Source organism: Borostomias antarcticus, assembly GCF_949987555.1.
Source record: "Borostomias antarcticus genome assembly, chromosome: 8".
NCBI classification, from domain to species: Eukaryota; Metazoa; Chordata; class Actinopteri; order Stomiiformes; family Stomiidae; genus Borostomias; species Borostomias antarcticus.
The window spans coordinates 31,358,860-31,377,311 of NC_140241.1; the positions used below are offsets into that span (position 1 = coordinate 31,358,860).

Here is an 18,452-nt window from a genome sequence, read left to right on the forward strand (position 1 = left end):
TACAGTCTGAAGATCCAGTGTAGCAAGTTTGGTGTTAATTGATTGAAAAATGTGGGATGAGATTTGTTTATTAATTTTTACAGGTTTTGTTTGCTTTTCTTCATAATTGAACATTAACTTCAGCAGCTGTGTACTCATTCAGTTGCCAATCAATCGATTTAGTCATTGTAATCCTCGGCGGGGGTTGGGTAGGGTTGCCAACAGTGATGTCTCGGATTGTGGGTAACGCAGTTTTCTCTGTATGAAGTGTTGGTTTCAGAGGACAGAATTAAACTTTTTTTTTTTTTAATTAAATTTTTGAGATAAAATTCTGAAAGAAATCACACTACATCTTGGATATGTGGCCAATGTTGTCACTTTTTATGAGGATGATCAGACATTGATTTGGCGAGAATTAATAGGAACTGTATACAGAACTGTTAACAGTTAAACTTTTTGATGTGCTGTGGGCTCAATTTTTCATATTTCAAAAATTTGTGAGGACCGTTTGGTAAAGACAGTCTGAAGATACAGTAGATCAATTTTGGTGTCAATTGAACAAAAAATGTGGGAGTCTATAGGCCTATATATTTGATAGGTTTTACAGTTTATGAAGAAATCAGAGTGATGGACTTCAAAATTCCTGCAAGGTCAGAGCGTATGAAAGTTTTGTCTCACTTGGGACTACATTGACATGGTGGTTTTACAGTGATAGCACCTATGGCTGATTTGTTATGATTTTTTTAAGTTTTAAACTTTAGACTGTTGCTGTAGCACCACCTTCAGGTTTATTGACCTACAATGCAGGTTGAGGGCTTTGGGTATAGTACTGGAGCTATGTGCAAATTTTGGTGATTTCTTGTCCACGGGAAGTTAGACTTCAGTGGAAGATGGAGAATAATAAAAATAATAATAATATAAGCAAATACAATAGGGTTCCGGCAGCTACGCTGCCTGGCCCCTAATAATAGTGTCTAAATATATACAGAATAGTAAAATACAAAAAAATATACACGGAATCATGTATAATGTGAAGTGAAATGCTATGTAATTAAGTAGCCTATAATAAAAGAAAATGTAAGTATAATAATAGTCTCTAAATATATACAGAATAGTAAAATACAAAAAATATAGACGGAATCATGTATAATGTGAAGTGAAATGCAATGAATTAAGCAGCCTATAATGTAAGAACTAATACTGGTGTCTTCCTTCCATCTAAATGCAAACACAAAACAAGTACAAAAAATATAACTGGACTGGGATGAATATTTTCCAGTGGATGTGCATTCTGATGAGGCTGGCGATGTCCCTGTTCAGGATGTATGGAAGTATGGTGGTCCCTCAAGACTGCCAACTGCTCCTGACCACCCTAAAAAAAACAAGCAGAAATTAGTTTAAGGGGAAAAACTTCAGCTCGCTGCTGCATGTATGTTTTCAAAGGTCACCTCTCATTTCACATGTCTGCCAATGTCTCAGCAGCTGAATAGCAATAAAAGATGCATTTCATATGAATCACCTACTAAGCTTTATTTGTATAGCGCATTTCATACCCAGAGGCAACACAATGCGCTTTACAGAGAACAAGGGAGGTGGGCATACGACCCACCCCTACATATTCCAGAGGGAAGCAAAAAAACAGTAATCACCCGGGGGCCAGATAAGTGAGCTGTAAAAATTATTCCCTGACCCCTCTCAACAAGGCGATGGAGCAAGCTCCTGGAGTATGTTTGTCTACCGGCTAAGAACATTTATAAAGCAATACATTACATTAAATTACATTTCAGAGTAAGCGAGGCTAAAAAAGCATCATAGGAGAGACATGGCAAATGCTGGTGTGTGTTTGCTATGGCCCAGGCCTAAAGCCGGAAGTGGGCTGGTGTATGTCTGTGTGTACGTGTGTGTGTGTTAACTAAATGCTACGACATCCACAGCAGACACAGGGGTATCTATCGGACTCCGGGAGGTCTGCTGGTGACAGTGGGGCATCCACTGGACCTGGTTAGGAGATAGGAGGGAGAGAGAGAGGCACTAAGGAGAGGGAAAGCAGAACAGGGTTAGTAGCACACAGAGCCATAAAAGCAACACAGACATTAAAACAGGTAACCTGGAGCAAGCTCCTGGAATATATTTGTCTAACGGCTAAGAACATTTATAGAGCAATAAATTACATTAAATTACATTTTCAGAGCAAGAAAGGCTAAGAGCATCAGGTCCAGGCCTAAGCCGGATGTGGACTGATGTGTGTACGTGTGTGTGTGTTAACTAAATACTACGACACAGCCATGGTGGTGGGAGATTCCTGGATAGTGTAGGATAGGTGTATACATCACATTCAAGAATATTGTTTTCATTTGATCTTTCTATACTTTTTTCTTCCTCTCTACCTCCCTCTCTCACTCTCATTCTACAGCGCTCTAGCCAAGTAACAGAGGACAGTGAGAGAGCTGAAGGAGCTGATCAGAGCCCAGCAGAGGGCAGCAGTGAGTGAGGTTTAGGGACTGGTGGAGAGACTGGAGCAGGAGATAGCAGAGGAGAGAGAGAGACGCTGAGCTGGAGCAGCTCTCACACACACACGACCACAGTCACTTCCTCCAGGTCGCTGGACTACCCTTGGGAGCGAAGATATGAACACAAACTCACCGTCTGTGGTTTGATCTGTTCAATATCCCTGCATAATCTCTGCACCCTCTCCTTCTCTCTCTTTGCCTGCTCTTTTCTGTACCCCTCCTGGCCTATTGTACCAGTCTCTCTCCAGTCAGTGAGACAGTGCATCTCCCTCCTGGCCTACTGTACCAGTCTCTCTCCAGTCAGTGAGACAGTGCATCTCCCTCCTGGCCTACTGTACCAGTCTCTCTCCAGAGCTCTCCAGCATCTGAGCTGAGAGACACGCTGGAAGACGTAGTCAAGATGGAGGATGGTCCAGGATCTTCCCCACAGGTCGGTTGGACTAGATTTGAGAACAGAGCAGTTCTGTAAAAAAACACAGATTAAGCCTAACGCACAATTCTGGCTTCACGTCCCAGTGGATCCACATTCACGTCACACTCCCTACATACGAACTCACCCAATGAGATCTCTATGATCATGATTGATAACTCTCTTCCTTGTGTGTGGTGTCTGTATGTGCGGTGTCTTCAGTGGATGTGTTCCTGCCTCCAGACCAAAGCTGACTTCTTTGAGTCTCTGAAGCCTCAAACTCTATCTCCACGGACACATGCTGAATGATAACTCCTAATACAGAACAATACCAGCCTTTAACACGGGGACAGATGAATGTGCTCCCAGATTCCTGTCAGCTCACACTGGACCCAAACACAGCATAATCCCCTCTCTGTTTATGGATAACAGGAAGATGACAGTTGCTGTCTAGGACCCTACATATCCTGCTCCCCTAGAGAGATTCACCCTCTGGTGGCAGGTTTGTTCCTTATAGTATATCCATCATTGCCGTTCAGAAAATATTGTGCAAAAAATGAATAACATGGTATCGTTCCAAAATAAAGGCACAATTTATTTGTACAAAGCATCTGGTACAGTATTAGAAGCATCTGGTACAGTATTAGAAGGCAGGTGCCAGTTACAGATAAGTGCTTCCAACTGAGTGCACACACAAGGGTGGTTAGTTCCATTTGACCTTTTCAACACAACCGTTTCTATAGAGTAGTCCTTTTCCGTTTATAGAGCTAACCACTTCAAACAAATAATTCATAAACAATCTCTATAACTGTATAATACCACCTTTACTGACCCTGATGATTACTAGTTGCCTGACTTGGCTTAATCTAATTTGTATTCTGATTGTAAAAATTGCTAGGACAAAAGCATAGCATCTGGGAGAGAAACTATGCAAGTACAATGAGTATTGACTTCTTTGTGGTTTCATCAGGTTTGACTGGCTCCTGGCTCTTCCTGTCAGCACACTTCACTCAAACTTGATTCCCTGGGCCAGGGGGAGGTCCTTGCTGTAGTTGATGGTGCTGGGAAAGGGAAATTAAGTTCTCTGAATACACCGAGCAAGGACACTACTACTCCTTTTGTTAATCTCAATCTTTCAGTGTTGTGTTAGAGTCTATCTTTTTCCGTGATCAAAGAGTACCAAGCTGTACGTTTGTAATATATTTAATAGTACTAAATGATACTGCATTGGGTGGCATTGTGATAGTATGTATGAAGTAGCTTCAAGCTTTTGCCCCTGTGAGTGAACAGTGGAACACAGTACTGGAGCAGTGGAGTGTGATTTGAGAGTGATCGCTGGAACATACTGGAGCAGTGGAGTGTGATTTGAGAGTGATCGCTGGAACATACTGGAACAGTGGAGTGTGATTTGAGAGTGATCGGTGGAACATACTGGAGCAGTGGAGTGTGATTTGAGAGTGATCGGTGGAACATACTGGAGCAGTGGAGTGTGATTTGAGAGTGATCGGTGGAACATACTGGAACAGTGGAGTGTGATTTGAGAGTGATCGGTGGAACATACTGGAGCAGTGGAGTGTGATTTGAGAGTGATCGGTGGAACATACTGGAACAGTGGAGTGTGATTTGAGAGTGATCGGTGGAACATACTGGAGCAGTGGAGTGTGATTTGAGAGTGATCGGTGGAACATACTGGAGTAGTGGAGTGTGATTTGAGAGTGATCAGTGGAACATACTGGAGCAGTGGAGTGTGATTTGAGAGTGATCGCTGGAACATACTGGAGTAGTGGAGTGTGATTTGAGAGTGATCAGTGGAACATACTGGAGCAGTGGAGTGTGATTTGAGAGTGATCAGTGGAACATACTGGAGCAGTGGAGTTAGTGTGATCCGGCTGGGGGTCGTTCTCTCACTTACCAGGTTGACCGTCTCATATACTGCTTCCAGGAGTCGCTGCCAGACTCACGTCCACCTCCTGTGTGTTTCTCACCACCTAGACACGCACGCACGCGCACACACAGACACACACACACACACGGTTAGCAGCCATGTGCTAACACATACATGGTCTGAGAGAAACAAGATTCCCAACATACCGAAGGCTCCTCCAATCTCAGCTCCACTGGTGGGAATGTTGACATTCACGATACCGCAGTCCGATCCCTTAGGTCTGTGAGAAGAAAAAACTTATCTTGGAACCTGGATCTTTGGTTTCCACTTCTACAAGACTAAATGTTATAGTGCAGGATACAGCAACCAGAGACACTTGTCTAGTATAGGATGCAGTAATTCAATATTGCAGAACATATTTTCCTCAGGTGTACAAGCAAGGGTGTTTATGTCCAGCATATTGCAGAACACCAGGCCTCTGTTTAATACTGCAGCTCCATTGGTCGAGGAACAAGTTTAGCATAATAGCATTTGAGAGAAGTGAGGAGTAAAAGGGAAAATGAGAGCAGCAGTCTCACCCCATCCAGCGGAAGACGCGGCCCATGTCCTTGGTGAAGATACTGCTGGAGAGGCCCTGCTTGACCTCGTTGTTCCAGGCAAAGGCTTCTTCCTCTGTCTGAGCAAGAGTTAGAGAGGAATTCAACAAAGATGTATTGATTACTAATGTAATCAATACATCTTGCTGTAGCGCAGTTGGTAGAGTGGGTCGTTCAGTGGTTCGAATCCCAGCTCCAACTGTCCACATGTCGAATTGTCCTTGAGCAAGACACCTAACCCCAAATTGCTCCCAATGAGCAGGTTAGCACCTTGCATGGCAGCTACCGCCATTGGTGTGTGAATGTGTGTGTGAATGGGTGAATGAGAGGCCATTGTAAAGCGCTTTGAGTGCCGCTAAGGTGGAAAAGCTCTATATAAGTGCAGTCCATTTACCATTTTACCATTTAATGTTAGTTAGCGTTCTAATAGACTAGCAGTATTCTTTGTAACAGTGCATCCGGAAGGTACTTATACCACCTTCACTTTTTCTACATTTTATGTTACAGCCTTATTCCAAAATGGATTAGATTCTTTTCCCCCCCTCAAAAATCTACATACAAAACCCCATAATGACAAAGTGAAAAAGTAAAGAAATGTTTGCAATTGTATTAAAAATATATAAAAAACAGAAATATCACATGTACATAAGTATTCAGACCCTTTACTCAGTACTTTGTTGAGGCACCTTTGACAGCGATTACAGCCTCAAGTCTTCTTGGGTATGACGCTACAAGCTTGGCACACCTGTATCTGGGGTATTTCTCCCATTCTTCTCTGCAGATCCTCTCAAGCTCTGTCAGGTTAAATGGGGAGCGTCGCTGCACAGCTAAGATCTTTCCAGAGATGTTCAATCGGGTTCAAGTCTGGGCTCTGGCTGGGCCACTCAAGGACCTTCACAGACTTGTCCTGAAGACACACCTTTGTTAATTTGGCTGTGTGCTTAGGGTCGTTGTCCTGTTGGAGGGTAAACCTTCACCCCAGTCTGAGGGCATGCGACTCTGTATCTCTCGGTACAGTACTTTGCTCTGTTCATCTTTTCCTCGATCCTGACTAGTCTCCCAGTTCCTGCCACTGAAAAGCATCCCCACAGCATGATGCTAACACCACCATACTTCACGGTAGGGATGGAATTAGCCAGGTGATGAGCGGTGCCTGGTTTCCTCCCGATGTCACCCATTTGGCAGTCAGGCCAAAGAGTTCAGTCTTGGCTTGATCAGACCAGAGAATCTTGTCTCTTGGTCTGAGAGTCCTTTAGGGGCCTTTTGTCAAACTCTAAGCAGGCTGTCATGTGCCTTTTACTGAGGAGGGGCTTCCGTCTGGCCACTCTACCATAAAGGCCTGATTGGTGGAATGCTGCAGAGATGGTTGTCCTTCTGGAAGTTTCTCCCATCTCCACAGAGGAACGCTGGAGCTCTGTCAGAGTGACCATCGGGTTCTTGGTCACCTCCCTGACCAAGGCCCTTCTCCCCTGATTACTCAGTTTGGCCGGGCTGTCCACTGTGCTCGTTGGGACCTTCAATGCTGCAGATTTTTTTTTTGTACCCTTCCCCAGATCTGTGCCTCAATACAATCCTGTCTTGGAGGTCTACAGACAATTCCTTTGACTTCAAGGCTTGGTTTGTGCTCTGACATGCACTCAACTGTAGGAACTTGTATAGACAGATGTGTGCCTTTCCAAATCATGTCATCTCACATCTCAAGGATGATGAGTGGAAACAGGATGCACCTGAGCTCATAGCAGTGTCATAGCAAAGGGAGTGAATACTTAAAATAAAAAATATCACATGTACATATAGTAATACATTTGCCAAATTTTCTAAAAGATGGGGTGTTGTGTGTAGATTCTTGAGAAAAAATAATGTAATTTATTATAAGGTTGTAACATAACAAAATGTGGAAAAAGTGAAGGCGTATGAGTACTTTCCGGATGCACTGTATGTCATTTACAATTATTTAATGTAATTTATAATTATTGAATGTCTGCTGCTATAGAGATAGAGGTGTTTTGTGAGCAGAGCTACGGCCAGGTACCTGGAACTTGAGGACGTAGAGAATGGGGACGAAGGTCTCGGTGTGGACGATGGGGGCGTCGTGAGCCAGTCCTGTTATGATGGTGGGCTCCACGTAGTTGCCAGGACGATCCATCACCTGGCAACGCAAGTTAGTTTACACCTAAACATTTTTACACTGGAAGTTTCCATTTACCGTTATTGGCATACATCTGGCAACATTGTCTACAGCCATTTGCATCAAAGTCTCTGTGAGAATGATGAATGCCATGAGAGAATGAGAATGATGATGCCATGAGAGAATTAAGTGTTAATTTGCTCTGTGCAAGTTTGCAACTGGAACAGAACAACACAACTTGGCTAAATTCAAAACTTGAGAATCAGATAAAACATCCAAAATTGTGTTACTAACACACAAAGACAGCACGATTCTACCGCACCTTTCCTCCACACACTACTGTGCCCCCTTGCTGCTTGGCCTGCTCGATCGCAGCCAGGTACTGATCCACCGCCTGCGTGGTATGCAGAGGTCCATACAGAGTGCTCGCTGAGACAGGGGACAAACGCAACCAGGAATGGAACACTTTCACAGCTGAATGAATAACCACACACAGTGCCATAGAAATATTTCTCTGATCAAACTTTCAAATTGCTTTTCTCCAGTAAGCACTTCGTGACAAAGTAGACTTACGGTCCCAGGGGTCTCCAATGCGGACTTGTTTGTAGGCTTTGGCTACTCTCTCCACCACTACATCGTGGATGCTCTCGTGCAACATCTGAATTGACGACAAAACCGAAATTATGTACTTCAATGCACATTCCATCTTGACTATTGTAACTGATCTGTTTGCAAAGCACATTCACCTATCCAATCATTAGAGACCATCAAGGAAGGGAAAATGTATTTCAAGGTTCAAGGGTTTTTATTTGTCACATGTACTTACAGGCAGGGGCGTAGTTTTGATTTGAGCTTTGGTAGGGACACTTGTAATAAGAGCCAAGCAAATAGGCCTACTGTTTTGAGCTACAGAACAGATTTTCTTGATGACTGTTTCTTTAAAGGAGTAGTAAAGGGAAAATGCATGTTTAGCCCTGTTTTAAGGTTACTTATGATCATATACAATGGTTCAGATCAAAACGTTTACAAAACTAGCACTTTTGAGAAAGTCTGATAATTGCTCTACCACCGTTTTGGTCATACAATGGATGTGGGTGGGCATCTTGAAAAATCATTCAAAAAACATGTTAAACTCTCGATTTCAAAGACAAGGTGTAATGTAAGTTAGGTGTAATGGTATGCAATAGGGGTGTAACGGTATGCAAAAATCACAGTTCACTACCTCGGTTTTGAAGTCAGTTCATTTTCAGCATGGTTTATTCCAACTTTTGTAAACATCAGTCACTTCTCGTGTTGCAAGCTGTCTACTCATTGTTCAGTAGTGATGAGAAATGTTTCTGGCAACACGTCAAACTTGATAACTCATTTGAAATGGTACAAAATGTGTCTATCACTGCTGCAAGGGGGAAAAAAACATGGAGTGGTTTGCCCGAGATTGTGTTAAGAGATTTGTGTTAAGAGAGTGTTATGTTAAAAACGTTGCCTACAAGAATATCAGAGAACAAACTGCATCAGTTTTGGACAAATGTGTGCAGGGAGTAACGCTACTGAGCTCAAGTCGAGGGGGGTGGGAGGAAAGAGTCAGGTTGTTGATTGGATAGCTTGTTGATTTTGATGCAGCAGTCAACAAGACCTACTTTCGTACTGTAGGTTGTTGTTGTGAATTATAATGTTAAAACTAGTTTTCATTGTGGTTTTGGTGGGGACAATTCATGTTTGGTACTGTATGCACATGTCCCTAGTGTCCATATAAAACTATGCCTTTGCATACAGGTCACATGTACAATGAAATGCTCACTTGAGACCTCACAAATATAAAACGCATACAAATAAAACAATGCTGTAAATAACAAGTAATCAAACAGGACCTTGAATCAAACCAACTGATTGAATGTAGTTGTATGGAGCAGTCTGGCTTGCAAGCACATCAAGAGCGCTGGGCAGCCATAAGCCCTCATTCATTTTATTCACCCTTCAATTATTCAACAATAATTGAATAACTAAGATAATCAAATAATTCAAATGCTAGGCTATGTTCCCAGTCTTACCAGTCTCCTGGTGGTAGTGCAGCGCTGTCCAGCCGTTCCCACGGAGGCAAAGACAGCAGAGGGAACCACCAGGCTCAGATCAGCATCCTCAAACACTGGAAACACACATTCATTCATTAGATATTTGCACGGCTCAAACCTGTAGACAGCATGAATGTTCTAGAACATGCTACATTTAATAATTGTATTTTTGTACAATTAATAATAGTGTGTCACTAATTCTTCAGTCGTTAAGATTCTTACCTATAATGGCATTATTGCCGCCAAGCTCCAGCAACTGACGGCCTGCAAGCAGATACCATATTTTTATTCACGTTTCTCAAGAACACCTCATATTGTCAAATGTTGTTGAGTGGTTAGCCTGAATGTGGTCGTGTAATTAATCCATATGTGGTTGAGTAATTAGTCCAAATATGGTTGTGGCTAGCCTGAATGTGGTTAAATGGCTAGCCTGAATGTGGTTAGCCTGAATGTGGTTGAGTGGTTAGCTTGAATGTGGTTGAGTGGTTAGCCTGAATGTGGTTGAGTGGTTAGCCTGAATGTGGTTGAGTGGTTAGCCTGAATGTGGTTGAGTGGTTAGCCTGAATGTGGTTGAGTGGTTAGCCTGAATGTGGTTGAGTGGTTAGCTTGAATGTGGTTGAGTGGTTAGCCTGAATGTGGTTGAGTGGTTAGCTTGAATGTTGGTCACGATGAGTTGACTCACCGAACCTCTCTTGCACCTTCATGGCCACCATCTTGCCCACATTGGTGCTGCCAGTGAAGGATAGCAGGTCCACACGCTCGTCTTTGGACATTGCCGAGCTGCCAAAAGGTATTGTGATTTTAACATGTTAGGGTATGATGATACATCCAGATCAAGTGAATGGTGTAGGAATTAAAATTGTATACGTGTGCCCCCCCCCCAAAAGTAAATTGACAATTGGCTGCTCAACTGTTCCATGGCCAAGTGTGTGTTATTCCCTCGTCATTTCATTTACAAGGAGCTAAATGATAAAATAGATATATATGGAGGCTGGTGAATAATACTAATACAATCTTTTTTTTTTTTAAAGATAATTACTTCTTTTTTTTTTTTTTTTTTTTATTAAAGACCAAACTGATTGGGTGGCCACCCTCCCCCCCTGAGCTACGTGGCTGGCTTACAGAATAAGATCAATCAATGATTGCAGCTTGGCATTTGAATTTTGAGTGATCATTTTGAGTGAGCACTGACTGGATTGGAAGGAGCTGTCATGTTGTAACCTGGATAAGACACCCGTTATCAACACCTCCATAACTCACCCGATATCAGCACCTCCACACGTCATGGAGCAAATTGCACCAGGCAGGTTGTTCTGCTCCAGAACCTCAGCTACAATTCTGTCAATGCAAACATACACACATTTTAGCAATGCTTAACAGATTCAAGAAACAGTCTGCTTTGTCATATGAAAGGTAGAAAAAAAGACAGGATCTAATTTGTTTAAAGCATTGTGTGCAGTTTGGCAGTATCTCTTTGTTTAATTAGAGTCTGGGCAGCTCAGCTGCCGGTCCCTCTTCTTATTGCCAATATTCAGACACTTCTAACACCAAACTGCTGAAACGTGGCTCGTTTTCTCCTCTCGTCTCTAACTCATACTGTTCTCCATGTTTAGTAATGAATGATGCATGCTTTCCTCAAAGAATAATGGTGGTACTTGAGTGAGTCAAAAAACAGTAGTTGCAATCAGTTCTCACCAAACACCTGGGGACACGAGCAGACTTTCTTAAAGGTACAGACACCCATTTTATGACTAGTCTATGAGCATGAATAAAGTGAGGTCTACTTGTCAATGGGCATCATTTAATAGTATTTATTTATGATTTGTCTCCTCCTCTTCTTCCTCTTGCTGCTCAAAATGCCCTTTCTGCACACTTCCCCATAGGTTAATTTAGCTTAAATATTAGCCCTTATGCACACTTAGGGGCTTCCGTAGTCCAGTAGTTTCACTTTTCATTTGTCTTCCTCTTCCTTCTTAAAATGCCCGGTCTGACTCAAAGCTGCGCAGCAGCTTTAATTAGGGGCCAGGCAGCGTAGCTGCCGGAACCCTATTGTATTTGCCTATATTATTATTATAATTTTCCATCTTCCACTGAAGTCTGACTTCCCGTGGACAAAAAATCACCAAACTTTGCACATAGCTCCAGTACTATACCCAAAGTCCTCAACCTGCATTATAGGTCAATAAACCTGAAGGTGACGCTACAGCAACAGTCTAAAGTTTAAAACTTTAAAAAATCATAATAAATCAGTCATAGGTGCCATCAATGTAAAACCACCACGTGTATGTAGTCCCAAGTGAGACAAAACTTTCATACGCTCTGACCTTGCAGGAATTTTGGGTTCAAAGTCCATCACTCTGATTTTTTCATAAACTGTAAAACCTATCAAACCTATATCCTCCCACATTTTTTGTTCAATTGATACCAAATTTGATGTACTGCATCTTCAGACTGTCCTTACCAAAGGATCCTCACAGATTTTTGAAATATGAAAAATTGAGTCCACAGTGCATCAAAGAGTTTTACTGTTAACAGTTCTGTAAACAGTTCCTACGAATTCTTGCCAAATCAATGTCTGATCATCCTCATAAAAGGTGACAACATTGGCAACATATCCAAGATGTAGTGTGATTTTTCTTAGAATTTTATGTCAAAAAATGAATTTTTTACAGTATTTTGAATTATACCCTCAAACGATCAATGGAAAAGAACATATCTAAATCTAACTCCTCCCACATTTTTTTTTCAATTGCAACCAAAATGCACACAGTGCATCAGACAGCCCACACCAAACGATCCAGACAGATTTTTGAAATATCAAAAACTGAGAGCATGATGCATCAAAATGTTTTACTATTACCAATACTGTACATTTACTACAAATTCTCGCTCAATAAATGTCCTATGTTCATGAAAAATTAGGGCAAAATTGTCATGAAAGGGTCGATGTAGTGTGATTTTTTTTCAGAATTTTATCTCAAAAATTGAATTTTTAAAAATATGTTTAATTCTGACAAAGCTGCTGAAGTTAATGTTCAATTATGAAGAAAAGCAAACAAAACCTCTCATCCCACATTTTTCAATCAATTAACACCAAACTTGCTACACTGGATCTTCAGACTGTAATTCACAAACTCATTGACCAGATTGTTGAATTATCAAAATCGAGCTTACAATGCATCAAAATATTTTACAAATGTTTTACGATGCAAAATGAACATGGGAATGTCAACTTTCTTGTTGTCTTCCTATTCTCTCGCTTATTGCTCCTAAACTTGTCGGAAATTGCCTGGCCCCGCCTCATCGCTGCGTAGCAGCTTTAATTTTCATTTGTTTCTTGCTATGCTAGCTCACTGCACCAAAACAATTTGCAGTTGTACTTGTTCCTCAAATGAAGTTCATTATGCCAAGCCCACTTACTTGGTTACAGCCACACTGGTGAGAGGAGTGGTGGGGGCTCCTTTCCTGAAGAGAAAATTGAAAACAATGTTTCAGTAGAATAGTGATGGGAACTCTAATAATCCTTCTCTAACAGGTTTGAATCTTGAGTTGAGGTACAGTATATGCACACAACTCAAGACTATACAGGGCTCTAAGCTAACATTTTTCACTAGGAGCACATGCTCCTAAATGAAAAAATGTAGGAGCACAGAAAGAAATTTAGGAGCGCAACGAAAAATTTGAAATAACACATTTTTATTAGCAACACATACATTAGTTTGGGTTAGGGTTAGTAATTTTCAGTAGTAAAACTTATAAAGTAATCCCGTCTATGATTCCATAGTGGGCTGTGGCAATGATTGGGGGCTGGGGATGGATAGATACGAGGAAAATAACAATGGCTCAGAGCAGCGCATTCACATAAAAAAATGAACTGTGAACTAGTTTATTTTGGGACTGTGAACTTGGTTCACAATTTAAAATTTTGAACTATGAACTTGAAGTAGTTCATTTTAAAATGTGTGAACTGAACTTTGAACTAGCGCATGTTAAGTATGAACTTGCACAACACTGCTTACTGAATACTGAGTACCTTTGACCTTACCATAGACAGACATTGCCACAGATAAGAGCAATAGCGTTGTTCCAGCCGTATACGGCCACAGGGAAGTTGAAGGCTGTGATGATGCCCACTAGACCGACCGGGTTCCACTGCTCAAGCAGCGCATGGCCGGGTCCTGAGGAAATGTGTTTTCACTTCAACATTTTCTCAAAATATTTCTATACCATTTCAGTCTACTGCATACACTACCCACCCCATGTTTACATTAATATTAGCTCAAGTTATTTATATTAAGACTTACTTTCAGAGGGAAGAATTGGACCCCCAATCATTCTGGACAGGCCCACAGCGTAGTCACACACATCAACGTATTCTTGCACCTCTCCGACTCCCTCAACGTAGATCTTGCCCATCTCCAAAGACACCTAAATCCCCCCAAACATGTTCCTGAATATACAGTGATTCATTGAACTGCAAAAGAGTAAATGTCTGTCGTGTGTTGGGGACATAATCAAAATCATTGACCTAGCTTCGATGTAATGATGGCATACAGTTGAGAGGGGTTTTACCAAGCTGCCAAGAACTTTGATTTTCTTCCTCAAGGCATCACCGATCTGTCTCACAATCTCTCCTCTCTTAGGTGCTGGGATCTAGATTTGACAGAAGAAAAACGTGAAAATAGGTTAGCCTATGTCTTGACTGGCTGATTATGGGTACAGAGAAATGAATGAGAAAATAAAATGGCATTAATTTATTCATACATTAATTCCTGTACTTACATCGGCCCACACCTTCCACGCTTCCCTGGCTTTCTGCACAGTGTCTTCATACTCAGCCATGGTGGCCTAAATAAATACAGACAGGCATGCATTCCATTCACTACAGCATCTTCACATTTTCCACTGGGAACAGCAGAGGGGTTGGTGGTTCAACTAGTGCCATGGACTCATAAGTGATGAACAGTGTTGAGCAAGTTACTTAGTAAAGGTAATGATTACCTTCTCCAAATTGTAATTAGATTACTCTCTCTGAAAAGTAATTAGATTACTAATTACTTTTGCGTTACTTTCTGAAACCATATCATTCCTTACCCAAATCATAGTGCTAATCTAGGATCAGTTTTACATCTTAGATCATAATTATGAAGGTATTTTTGGTGCAAAAGTGCTGAACACCTGTAACAGTGGAATTGTAGTCGTAGTAAAATAGTCACACATGCGTATCAGTAAATACAAAGTCAGAGAAAATTTGCACACTTGTAGGAGTAAATTTCGTAGTCAGAGAGAAAAGTTGCACACTTGTAGGAGTAAATTCGTAGTCACAGAGAAACGTTGCACACTTGTAGGATTTATTTACCCTCTCATACAAACAACAAAAAAATCAGCAGCTAAGGGTACACACATTTATGTCTGTGGGTACACAAATGACTTTTGCACCAACTGTCTCAGGGGCGGGGCACTGGTCAGAGATTGGCCAATCAACAGAGCCCTTGTACACATGTCATTTAGCGCCTCCTAGTCTGGGGCCTTTCTCATTCGGTGTTGTTTTGCCGGTCTAGAGCGGAAGCGCGATGACGCATCGCATAATCATCCGGTCTGGACCGGAAGACGAACAGTTGTTGTAATGTTTTAACTGTAGGCTGCACATGGTGAAGTTTTGAGTAGATAACATTCGCGATGGCATCACCAGGCATAACACCGACGAAAATTGTAAAAGAAGATGCGAGGAGAACTACCGGTTAAGGAAAAATAAAGCAAGCGGATGTTGGAGGCGGGCTCTACAAGCTCGAGCCGGATGATGGGGCGGGCTTAAGGCAGTGAAGTAAATAGATACCAGACTCTCCTCCCCGAGGAGAGACTGGTGATGCGAGGCTAGGAGGCGCTAAATGATATGTGTACAAGGGCTCCGTTGATTGGCCAATCTCTGACCAGTGCCCCGCCCCTGAGACAGTTGGTGCAAAAGTCATTCGTGTACCCACAGACATAAATGCATGTACCCTTAGCTGCTGATTTGTTGTTGTGTTTGTATGAGTAAATAAATCCTACAAGTGTGCAACATTTTTCTGTGACTACGAATTTACTCCTACAAGTGTGCAACTTTTCTCTCTAACTACGAATTTACTCCTACAAGTGTGCAAATTTTCTCTGACTTTGAATTTACTGATACGCATGTGTGACTATTTTTCTACGACTACAGTTCCACTGTTACAGATGTTCAGCACTTTTGCACCAAAAATACCTTCATACATAATCAACAAGACAATCTGATCCTATACCAGCACTGTTAGCACATCTCGACCCTGATGACGTACAGAGACCACATACACATATCAACCAAATGAAAGGGAGCAGGCACGCGCATAAGTAACTCAAAGTAATCCCGTTTTTATTACTGTAGGTCAGTAACTGTAATCTGATTACGGAAAATTCAAATGCAATCCCTTACATTCCAAGTTACTGGGAAAAAGTAATCTGATTACAGTAATCCGTTACTTTGTAATCAGTTACTCCCAACACTGGTGATAAAACACGCTGAAAAGAAGCATTGCTGGAGAACTTTGCTTTAGTTCACACAGGGTGAGAAGTAAGAGGCAACAGAGGCTTTGATGACAAGGCTGTCAAGCCTATAAAAAAACATAACTAGTTATCCATTACAGAAAATGCAGTATTGAACTTTGGGACAGACAAATTTACGGTCTCAATTTATTTATGATGTGGTGACACCATATTGACATTACCTGGCGTACTCTGGCAATGGGCTCATTGTTAGCTGGGCAGTATGACGTGATGACCTTGAGGACAGAACACCAGTTCAGACATAACATCAGCCCACCATTGGGAAAAAAAAAATTAAAAGACAGAACAGTTTACAATCCTATTGGATAATGGATACAATGAGAGGCAGCAATGCATTGACAGCAATAATATAGGGAAATGCAGTGACAGCTAGTAGACAGTCTCATACGATCAAGTGCACTTGACATAGTAGCAATAAAAAATATAGAACAAAAGATACAACTGAATTAGAGATCATGTAGACGTACAAATGGTCAATGTGGATACTGCATGAGGATGACCATATTGTGCAAGAAAGAAATTCAACTTGAAAGCTTGCAGGTAACAATCAAATCTCTATTATTACCAATAGAGGTCGCTAGCTAACTATTTAAGTCTGCTAATGCTAGCTCGCTGATAGAAGACGAATTCAAGCAGAAATAAATTACATACATTTTACAGGTAGCGACTTCTATGTGCTCACTTTGTCCTTTACGTATGTGAATCTGTATTGTAATCTATATATGGCTATTTATTAGTTTAGCAGTGTATAGTGTCATGTCCATGTACTAGCTAGTACCCAGCTCTGTGCTAACAGGTCTCCCTGGCTGTGCACTAGCAGGGCTGCCAAGCTGTCTAACCCTAACCCTAACCCTAACCCTTATAGTGTCATGTCATGTGCTAGCTAGTACCCAGCTCTGTGCTAGCAGGTCTCCCTGGCTGGGCTCTGCAGTGCTGCCAAGCTGTGTTTCTGGCTTCGGCCTATCGTCACAAGCAACAGAGTTAGCTAACTAGCTCTCTCTCAAACTCACAAGCTGCAAATGAGTTAGAAATATAATTGCCGAGATTCGTTTCAAAACAAGATAACAGTTGTGAAAGACACACTGGGCCGAGTGTTACCTGCTAACGTTAACGTGTCCATTAGTTTTGTCCGGACAAAATGTGAAAAGTCAATGTTGCAACAGTTTCAACAGGGTCTCTAGTCCTGCAAGCCCTTGCATGGTGCTAATACTATAATACTACACACAATATCATGTTATGGGTTAGGGTTAGGGTAAGGGCTAACCCTAACCCAAGCCCTGGCATGGTGCTAATACTACACACAATATAATGTTAATACTACACACAATATAATGTTATGTCAAACCTTTCCATAGGCTAATGCGTTTTCAACCATGCCTTGCTTGATTTCTATTTAGACCCACATAATCTCCTTCCCTGGTTTACCTCTCCTCTGCCTCCCCAGGTCCCGTTGTAAACACCATCATTATCCTCATTCAGACCCAGATCTTTCAGCCAGGCGTATTTGGGTTGGTTTATCAGCAGAGTAGACATGGCTGCTGATTGTTGATAGCAGATTGTGAGAAGTTTCTTTCGCAGGGCCCAGTGCCGGATGGTGGATGTGAGAGCCCTCTGCATGCTTGTATAAAGGGTGTAATAAACGGTGGTGCATTCAGGGTGCATTGCACACTTGCAACACAGGTAGGTGCTGTCTGCGTGACATTCACACACATGATTGGTCTACGAGCGGCACAACCTCCTTCAGAAATACAAGCGTGCTCTTCCATGTCAAGGTTCATCTACCACAAGGAATAATAATAATATTAATTATTATTGTTATTATAATTATATTATAATAATTATAAGTATCACCCTTAAGGAATGTTACTGTAGAACATGCTCATACAACAGCTCAAAGCAGGGTACTGTAGAAAGACAAGGTGTGTTCAAGTCATAGCTAAAGTGCCACTTAATCTACAGTAGCTACCATTCATCAGTGATTTACAATAATATAATTAAATGTTTCTGGTTAAGTTGCTATGTAAGCAACACAGTCAAGCCTCTTGGCCAAACGTTGCATTTAACTAAGTGGATATAAATTAACTAAAATGAATAGGTTAAGGTTCTAATAGTTTGGTTTATAGAAAATTCATCATCACAATGTTAAAGCGGGCACTTGTGACTACTGCAGTTACTTATAACTAAAATCTTTATCGAAACCTCATCTCCCAATGTTTTCAGAGATCGTTCGTATCTAAGAGGCCCCACCCCAAGCTGTGTAATTGGCGGTAATAAGGATGTATTAATGTATTAATGTA

General features: G+C 41.6%; 1 protein-coding gene across 1 annotated transcript; it reads right to left on the reverse strand.

Moving 5' to 3' along the window:
• Positions 1 to 3,467: 3,467 nt before the first annotated feature.
• aldh7a1 (aldehyde dehydrogenase 7 family, member A1) lies at positions 3,468 to 17,790 on the reverse strand. The gene is made up of 18 exons (XM_084442614.1): positions 17,581 to 17,790; positions 16,317 to 16,370; positions 14,359 to 14,424; positions 14,149 to 14,229; positions 13,881 to 14,004; positions 13,622 to 13,754; positions 12,997 to 13,041; positions 10,837 to 10,914; positions 10,259 to 10,356; positions 9,799 to 9,840; positions 9,556 to 9,650; positions 8,081 to 8,165; positions 7,830 to 7,936; positions 7,412 to 7,528; positions 5,362 to 5,459; positions 4,990 to 5,063; positions 4,811 to 4,886; positions 3,468 to 3,959 (listed from the first exon to the last, which is right to left on the reverse strand). Exons 1-18 carry the CDS (start codon positions 17,770 to 17,772, stop codon positions 3,905 to 3,907), a joined length of 1,620 nt encoding a protein of 539 aa, XP_084298740.1. The 5' UTR covers positions 17,773 to 17,790; the 3' UTR covers positions 3,468 to 3,904.
• Between the last annotated feature and the right edge of the window lie 662 nt (positions 17,791 to 18,452).

Coding starts and splice junctions, on each gene's coding strand:
- aldh7a1 (XM_084442614.1), bottom strand. CDS start 17,772: ATGCAGAGGGCTCTCACATCCACCATCCGGCACTGGGCCCTGCGAAAG. Junction 14,005..14,148: donor TCAAAGTTCTTGGCAGCTTG/GTAAAACCCCTC, acceptor GGGGGGATTTAG/GTGTCTTTGGAGATGGGCAA. Junction 5,460..7,411: donor TCTACGTCCTCAAGTTCCAG/GTACCTGGCCGT, acceptor ACTCTTGCTCAG/ACAGAGGAAGAAGCCTTTGC.